The following is a 9,649-nucleotide window of genomic DNA, read 5'->3' on the forward strand; positions in this document are numbered from 1 at the left end:
TCATTCTTTTCTGTGGCTGAATAATCCATTGTATGGATATGCTGCATTTTTATCTATTAGTTTATTGACATTTGGGTTTCCACTTTTTTGCTATTGTGAATAATACTGCTCATGATATTTTTTTTAAAGTATCATAGATATACCATCTTATGAAGGTTCCACATGAACAACATTGTGGTTTCAACATTCACCTGTATTATCAAGTCCACACCACCCCCCACCATTGCAGTCACTGTCTATCAGCATAAGATGCTATAGAGTCATTGCTTGTCTTTTCCGTGCTGTACTGCCTTTCCCGTGACCTACCTATATTGTGACTGTGAATTATAGTGCCCCTTAATTCCCTTCTCCCTCTCCACCCACTCTCCACAACCCCTCCTTTTTAAAAAGGTAACCCCCTAGTCCTTTATCAGAGTCTGTGAGTCTGCTGCTGTTTTGTTCCTTCAGTTTTGCTTTGTTGTTATATTCCACAAATGAGGGAAATCATTTGGTACTTGTCTTTCTCTGCCTGGCTTATTTCACTGAGCATAATACCCTCCAGCTCCATCCATGTTGTTGCAAATGGTAGGATTCCTTTTCTTCTATGGCTGAAAGATATTCCATTGTGTATATGCCACATCTTTTTTATCCATTCATCTGCTGATGGACACTTAGGTTGTTTCCATATCTTGGCTATTGTAAATAGTGCTGTGATAAACATAGGGATGCATATGTCTTTTTGAATCAGGGATCTTGTTTTCTTTGGGTCAATTCCTGAGGTGGAATTACTGGGTTCAGTGGTATTTCTATTTTTAGTGTTTTGAGGAACCTCCATACTGCTTTCCACAATGGTTGAACTAATTTATATTCCCACCAGCAGTGTAGGAGGATTCCCCTTTCTCCTCATCCTCGCCAGCGTTTTTTGTTTATTGTCTTTTGGATGTTGGCTATCCTAACTGGGGTGAGGTGATACCTCATTGTGGTTTTAATTTGCATTTCCCTGATAATTAGCGATGTGGGGCATCTTTTCGTGTGCCTGTTGGCCATCTGAATTTCGTCTTTGGAGAAGTGTCTGTTCAGATCCTCTGCCCATTTTTTAATCAGGTTATTTATTATTTGGGTGTTGAGGCATGCTAGCTCTTCATATATTTTGGATGTTAACCCCTTGTCGGATAAGTCATTTACAAATATATTCTCCCACAGTGTAGGATGCCTTTTTGTTCTGCTGATGGTGTCCTTTGCCATACAGAAGCTTTTTACTTTGATGTAGTCCCACTTGTTCATTTTTTATTTTGTTTCTGCTGAGGATATTTGTATACAAGTTCTGTGTGGCTGTATATATATGCTGAGGAGTAGAATCTCATGCCATTTGTGAATTTCCTGCTATTATCTTTTCGTATTTTTTTGCTAGAGCATTAGGCTTTATACTATACTCCCACAAAATACAAGCTGATTCTTCAAAGTGGTGTTACGTATATTTTTACTTAGAATTTCCAACTTAAGAAAGCTGTTTTCTGAGAGTTCATTTGTTAGTGGAACACATTACCTTATTTATGAGAACGTATATGTATCCCAGGTCAGTAAGTGAAGATAAATATAGAGAACGGGAATGCTATGACTGTTTCCCCTCCTACCATACTTCTACTTTTTGTTCACTTGTGAAATATTTTAAGTTCTGTGTCTGGAAAAATTTTATCACCTTAGGGTATAACTTTTTTTGAGTTACCTTCTTAATTGCCTCCTCTTTTTGGAGTTCTAGGGGTTGTAAATTGGTCATGTTAAATAAAAGCAAGATGAATTGTTTCATACACTTATCTCAATAGGCATCACTAATCTTAGCATTGGTAGAGCATTCATTTGTACAGTGTAGTAGCTCCATTAATAGAGGACCAATATGATTGCTTATGTAGTAGATTTGTATTAAAGTAAAATTTTAGTCTTGAGACAAGCAAGAAAATTCCTCTACTGGATTCTTTCTAAATATTAGCCAAAGTGGCATTCCTGTAATGTCTGCCTAATATTAAGAATAGAAATAAAATATGTATTTGGTAAATTAAACTTTGGATCAGAAAATGGTCTCTATAGTGATAGGTAAGTAGTCATTTACTATAAGGGAGAATTGAGGGTGATGTTATGTGTTGATAAAGTATCTGCCTTAATATTCAAAGAAAAGCTTTTAAGTGTTCTAATTGCTTATGTCATGTAATCACTAAAATTAAAATTTTATTTTTAGATACAAAAGTTCTGCAGTACTATTTCAATCTGGGATTGCAGGTAAGAGTCATGTTAAAATTGCTTTGATAAAGTCTATATTAAAAATGAAGTTGTTTTGATAATCAGACTCTTGAACTTTAAAAGCCAAGAATACTATCAGGGGCCTAAAAGTTTTATCCCTGTCTTTAATAAGGTATCTCTGAAGGTGATACAGGTCAGTTTTCTACTTTAGCCTCATAGTGCTTCAGTTTCTCTTAAAAGTAGATGTTAAATTATGGTGAGTGCGGGCTCTAAGCACCACAGCTTTAGCATATATTGGCCTCCACATTTAACATATGCCAATCCTTCATTATGTTTTTCTGTCTCAAAATAATAAATGGATTATTTATCCATACTTAAAACATTTTTATGACTTTCTGCATTTCATTGGAAAAGTAATCAGACTAATTCAAAGACATTTAAAGAGCTATATTATTTTTAAAGCGCTCATGTACATAGGTATTTGCCAAACACTGATTTCACTACTCTGAATTGTTGAAGGGGAAACTACTGACAGATATGTTAATGTCACTGACAGGTGTCTCTGATTTCAGTAAAGACCTCTTTTATCATTTCAGCCATCATTTTATCCCTGAAATACACTTGACTTCTGATACAACAAGATGGCATACTTCCTGAAAAGGAATAATACATCTTAAGGTCTGGTGAATGATCCAGTCTCCTGGATAATGCTCAGAATAATTCATATTCCCAGACACGGATTTCTCTAAAACCTTGGACATACCATTTCCAGAAAACTATATTCTTCGACTGTCACACATTTTTAGATTGAGTAGTAGAGTGTGTTTTGTTTTTCAAGACTGTATTTCTTATCAAGAATTGAAAAATAAACTATTTTCCCCTTCAGTTATGTTAGTTTATTATAGTCACATATGGAAATGTAAGTCATTCCACAAGGTATGGCATTTTAAAATATTCTGCATTTTACATCATGGGAATGCAAATAAATGCAGAATAGATATTTTAATGATTTTTCATATTAAAAGTAATAGCATTCATTGTCATAAATCTCAATGCTAAAACAAAGCCAAATTATAACTACTGTACACTGATATGTTTCCTTACAGCTTATATACTTACTTTACAAAATGTGTACTGCTATATAATCTTATAAACTTTTAATTTAACAATGTGAGCATTTTTTTCTATTGACAGCATTTTCATATTGCCTCTATTTGATTTCATCATTCTGTTCCCTGTTGTCAAATAGTTGGGTTGTTCTTTTTTTTTTTTTGCTTTTAAAAATAATGCTATAAAAGACATCTTTGCATACAGGTCATTGTGTATATCTCTAATTAGGATGCTTTCTTAAAAGAATTTCTAGGTCCAACTATGAGATAGGGATACTGGAAAATGTCCTAAAAGTTATAATAGAGAATAGATTTACTAAATGTCATATCTTTTAGGTCAAAAAAGTCATTGCTACCCCACCTAAAAATCATGGCCCATCTTTTTTTTAAGTGGGTAACCATACTATTTTAAGAAAAGGTAACAGTAAAGTATGTGTTTTCCCTCTCTTATCTAAGTGCTATCACCACAACTACTGGCACTCCGTGGTCTGTGTGCCATATATGCACCAGGAGCAGCAGCTTCATGTAGAGAATTATCCAGGCTCTACTGAGACACCTTCTCTGGCAGACCAAACCAGTTCTCAGTTGTACAGTGAGGTGGAGAGTCAAGATGGCACACAGGCAGAAGCATCAGCAAGTGGTGAGTATATAGTAAGATTGCCTGCAAGAAAGACAATTAGATTTTATTGTAAATAATAGTCTTCAGGTATTTCATTAGGTCTATATACTAGACCAGTGTTTCTCAAAGCATGCTATGTGTGTCCTTTAGGGTCTCTGAGACCCTTTTAAGGGATCCATGAGGCCCAAAGTATTCATCATCATACACAGATTTTAATTGTCTCTTTCACTGTGTTATATTTGCACTGAGGGTGCAAAAATCAGTGGTGGGTAAAACTGCTTGTGCCTAAGCCCCAAATTAAGGCAGGAGCAATGAAACTGTGTGCTAGTAATCAGTATCTTGTTCATTCCCACACCCACAATACAAAAAAATGCCAGGTTTATTTTTTGTTTCATCAAAGATACTCCTATTTCTATTAAATCTTTATCATTGAATAATTGTACTTACTCTGTGTAACAAAATGGTAAGTAGTAATAAGCACTCTGCATATTGATGACTAACTTAAGAGGATTTGTGAGATTGAGTTCTGAGCTGAACTAGCTTTTTTCATAGAACACTATTTTTACTTGAAAAAATGATGGACTGACTATGGTTATTCAGACTTGGGGATCTGGCAGACATTTTCTCAAATGAACAATGTGAGCCTGTCATTTCAAGTAAAACTACTGGTAGTATTTGTTGTCCAACGTAACAATTACAGTTTTTGAATAAAAATTAAAATTTTTGAAAATTTGTCTGCCACTATGAGTTTGACAGCTTCCTAGTTCTTAACTTTCATAATAAGATAGATGGGTCTATTAATGAATGTTGTTTTTTTACATTGTATAATGAAGTGTGTCAACATTTGGGAGATCTGTATATCTCAGTGAAGTAATATTTTCTCTGTTACCAATGTATAATGTCACCTGTGCATGATTTTGTAACATTTATCAAAAGTACAAAATAAAACTGTATTTTAATACTGACAGTACAAAAAGTCCACATTGCTACCGACCTTTAAAAAGCTACCACTTTTGGGTGTAGTGTCAGAAGTTATCTACAATTATCTGGAAAGGCTAGTTATTTGAAAGACTTCCCTTCTTTCCAACTACAAATATGTATGAGGCCAGATTTTCTTCATATACTCCAACCAAAACAACATTATCATGATAGATTAAATGCAGAAGCAGATAAGAGAATCCAGCTGTCTATATTCAGCCATACATTAGAGAGTTGCACAAGTGTAAAATGCCACTTGCCTCAATTTTTGTTTTGGAAAATCGTTTTCTGTAAAAATTTTGTGTTACCAGTAGTGGGCTTATTTTTACATGAATTAAATATTCTTAACTTTCTTAGTTTATTTCCCTAATACAGTAAATATTGATAGTTATAACCCACATAAAAGCTATTTCAGATCCTCAATTTTTAAGTATGTAAAGGAGTCCTCAGACTGTTGTACCACACCATAAAGATGGTTGCTCTGTCCAAGAGTTCACAGTATAACGTGAGGAGGCATTTTGAAGGATTTAGAACAGGATCTTTGGACTATCCTTGGAAAGAGTCAGCAGGAGGTGGAAGAAAGGATGTAGACTAACCTAACTGAATCTGTTTCCCATCCAGCACTGCTCACTTGATGGTTGCGATCTTGGCTGAGTTACTTAACCTCCCTCATTATCTGTAAAATGGGAAATACTTGACTTGCCAGGATTGTTCTAAGAACTAAATGAGATAGATACACTGTATTTATATACTAAATGCGTAAGTATACTGTGTCGGGGGCATGTGAGGAATATGAATTTCCTTTCCTCCCTTTTTATTATAAAACCTATTAATGGTTTTGGAACATTAGCCTTATGGAATCTTATCCCTAGTCTGGTGGTGTGATGTGGCCTGTGGTAATAAAAATTAAAAAGTTTTCAACCTTTAATGTATTTTTTGTACCATGTACCTTTTATAAATTTTTAATTGTAGTAAACCATGAGACAGTGGCAGTCTTAATTTCACAGAATGAGCTAATCTATGTTATCCCAAGTAATGAAGGCCTCCTTTTTGTTTACTATTTATATAGTCACTATAGCAGGGTGAGAACAGCGTCTATGTCCACTAAAACTGACTTAAGGTAGCTAAAGTGCTATAAGACTAAAATTATGCTAATATCTTAATGACATTCAAGACATGACACTTAAATTGTTGGTCTTTTAGGATGCTCTTTAGACCTTTGCCTTCAAGTATAGGCTAGATGGTATAGACACCCGAGTTTTTTTTTATTAAGGTATCATTAATATATACTCTTATGAAGGTTTCACGTGAAAAACAATGTGGTTACTACATTCACCCATTTTATCAAGTCCCCCCCATACCCCATTGCAGTCACTGTCCATCAGTGTAGTAAGATGCCACAGAGTCACTACTTTAGACACCTGAATTTTTAATTGCTTAAGAAATACAGAATAGTTATTTGGATGATATGTGTTACACTGAAAGCTATTGGATAACTTAATTGCAACTGACTCTTAAAATAATTTAATTGACTAGAAGGACTCTAGAGAATGTAGCATCTAATCTGTACTTAAATCATCCCAGAGAGATAGTTGTCTCTAGGTAGAATATATTTGACACATTATATACACACAACACACACTTTTTTTTAAGGAAATTTTCATACAATCTTCTGATAATCTGTCTTAAATTACCAACGTTGATATCTAAAGTGCTCCCACCATAATTGCTGTAATCTTTCCTATAATTAGTGCTAAATTTTATTTTTACCTGAGATCACCCATGTATGTTGGTGTTTTGTGTATCTTTGTATATAAAGCATACTGTATACATTCTGTATTTCAGATACTTTTCCAAATGCTGACCCTGCATCTGTGCCTCATGGAGCAGTCTATTATCCAGTGATGTCAGATCCTTTGGGGCAGCCATCTTTGCTGGGTTTTGAATCCTGTCTTCCTGTTGTGCCTGATTATCCCTATGGTGTCCCTTGGCATCCAGTTGGTGCAGCATGTGGTGGTTCTTGTCATATTCATGGTACTATGAGACCTGGCCCAGTTGGCTATATTGCTTCACCTCCATTAGCTTCTCATCATGTACCTCAGAATATGTAAGATTCAGCAGTATGAAGCATTCTTAACACTGCCATTTTTCTTGCTGTTTTGTTTTTTAAAAATTGTTTTATGTTAGTGTTTGAGTTAGGTGGTTAGAGTGGTTACTATTATATTTGTCTTTAAAATTATTTTATCTTCTGGGTTAAAATAGTACTTTAAAATAAAGGAGTATTACTCTGGGTTGTGGATAAGGAAATTGAGGTGGATGTGCAGCTAGCCCCATACTCAGCATACTTCATTGTATTCAACTGTTTTCCTATCAGCAGGCTTGTCAACTTTGTATTAACTGATGGTACCAACTGACAAAAAGAATAAATCACATGAACTATATCCTTGGTTCAGATATTACATACCATATTAAACCATGAAAAGTGCAACAACTGCTTTTTTAAGAAACCAAGAGCATTTGCTTCTGGGTAACTAGCAGTATTGAATTCTTTCTTAATTGTCTGAACTGAGTTGTGTTCTGTGATAACCATTTTGAAGGTACATGGTGCTCTGCTTTAGATTTATCCCATATGCTCTGTTTAATACTGGATTTATGTAAAGGTTTTACTGCACAGTACTGAATTGGTGTTCTTTGCAGTTAGCAGTGAATAAAATTTGCATTTAAAATTGCTAAAATTAGTGGGATTTTCTTTTCGCTTTTTCCTGGCAGCAAAGAGTAACAGACATTTGATTGTTCCAGTATGTTTTCTTCCACTGGTACTTTGGTTGCAAAACAACAAATTTATAACAAGAATTGATGGGACCAGTTGAAATATTATTGGATCGTAAGATACTGCAATGCATGTACTACCATATCTAGTTGTTTTCCCTTGAGAATGTTTCTTTTTAGGTTACATTTTTTTAAGTCTGTTTACTTCCTTGTGGAACTTTGATCTAGACTTACTTTCTCATTGTCCTGTACTTCTAGTTGTTGTTGTATCTTTCAGTTTTTGTTTTTAGACTTGTATCTCTCCAGGCCTGCCTTGTCTCTGACTTTGTGAGACGTATTTCATCAGCCTTTCTGCCTTCTCCCTTTCATCTACCTGAAGACCACAAGATTCTTCTGAATCATTTCTCAGGACTAATTGATGATGAATGCTTTGCTGTTTCTCACCTGACAAACATCTATTTAAAGTGTATTCTTTGGTTGCCACAAAAATTATTTATATTGCCTTAATATTTATAAAGTCTTTATATTAAGATGATTAATGCTTGTGAATCAGTCTGTCCTTTCCCACCTTGAGTTACACCCCAGGCAAAAAATATTTGAGACTTTGGGAGTTGAGGTGCTGTAACAGCTGAAAGAACTGGACTGGAATCCATTGCAAAAAAGGTATCGTATCTTCAATGTGCTGTTCTCGAGACGATTGATATTAATGAGTTCCAAATCAGTGACCTAGTTAAGGCTTCTGCTTCATAAGACATGGAACTCGTTGTGTTTTGTTTTTGCATCCTTGATCTTAAATCCTTGTTCTACAAGTATGTGACAACTTTAGTAAAGAAAGGTGGAAGGCAGTGAGTGTACTGGCTTCATAACAATCTGTCTATTAGTGTTTTAGCTTCTCTGCTAATCTCCTGTTTTATACAGTTACAAATTATTTTATGTTTTAAGGGAAGATTTACTTTAGTCAAGCTTAAAACATGGAGCAGTCCCTCTCTAACATTTTTCTATGCTAATGTTTCTGAAATACACATGATTCTCAACAAGTGAATTGTCCTGTACCTTCAACTGTCAGTGATTCACTAAATTAGCTTCTAAGGGGTGTTTTAGATGGTTGTAGTCTGTCTTGAGAATGTGGGCCTGGAAACTGGTTTTAAGACAGGCACACTTGTCTTAGGCTTCCAGTTGGTTTGTTTTTATTTTTAAACTTGTAGGTTGCTGTGGTCCGTTACTAATTAATGCAATTTGATGAGATGCTTGTTAAATTAAAAACCAGGGATCAGTGGTGTCTACTAGATCAGCTTAATTGTTACTGTCACCTCTGTTGAAGTCACCAGTATTTATGGTCTGTTTAAATCATACATGTATAGTCTACACTTGTTTATGTATTACAGTCTTCTCAGAGAAATAATCAAGGAGTATACGCTGATCCTTTTATTGTTTTGGGGGTAGGGAAGATGCAGGTAACCTGTTGTCTTGCCAGTGGGTTTCAGCCCCAGGCAAGTTCGCTATGGATTCAGTGTGACCGAAGAAAGTGACAGCAAAACGTTCTTTGGGGTGAAAGGGTTTATAACCTGGTTTGTTCTCCGGCGGTAGGTCGAGCACTAGCGTCTCTGCCTCCGCCCAGAGCACTGGGCCGAGCTCTCTATATAGTGCAATAATAGCTTACTGCCTAAAGTTGTGGAAGCGGCAGCCCAGCAACAGGCCAGTTACATCATCAGGTGGTTTCAATACTAAAAAATTAAGCATAAAATTTTAGAGAGGGTGATATGAAATGTCTATAGGTAGGTACCTTGTTAAGATATCTGGGGGTTAAGGCAACCCTATACTGTAGGCAGCTATTGTTAAATTCTGTAATTCTCAAGAATATTCACTAGCTACATGTAGAAATTAACTTTTTTTAATCCATGACATTTATTTGTAGTTAAAACTAATTGAAGTGAGCAAACCATTTTAGGTTTTACTGTTT

General features: G+C 35.2%; 1 protein-coding gene across 2 annotated transcripts in view; it reads left to right on the forward strand.

Annotated features, from left to right (window-relative positions):
* Positions 1-8,228, forward strand: part of ALG13 (ALG13 UDP-N-acetylglucosaminyltransferase subunit) — a 63,314-nt gene extending 55,086 nt beyond the window's left edge. For both annotated transcript variants that reach the window (XM_036912618.2, XM_036912617.2), the window contains 3 exons: positions 2,213-2,253; positions 3,780-3,963; positions 6,766-8,228. In XM_036912618.2, coding sequence (XP_036768513.1) covers positions 2,213-2,253; positions 3,780-3,963; positions 6,766-7,031 — 491 coding nt within the window. In that variant the 3' untranslated portion in view covers positions 7,032-8,228. The remainder of the gene's footprint in view (positions 1-2,212; positions 2,254-3,779; positions 3,964-6,765) is intronic.
* The last annotated feature ends 1,421 nt before the right edge of the window (positions 8,229-9,649 follow it).

This window comes from Manis pentadactyla, chromosome X (genome assembly GCF_030020395.1).
Source record: "Manis pentadactyla isolate mManPen7 chromosome X, mManPen7.hap1, whole genome shotgun sequence".
NCBI lineage: Eukaryota > Metazoa > Chordata > Mammalia > Pholidota > Manidae > Manis > Manis pentadactyla.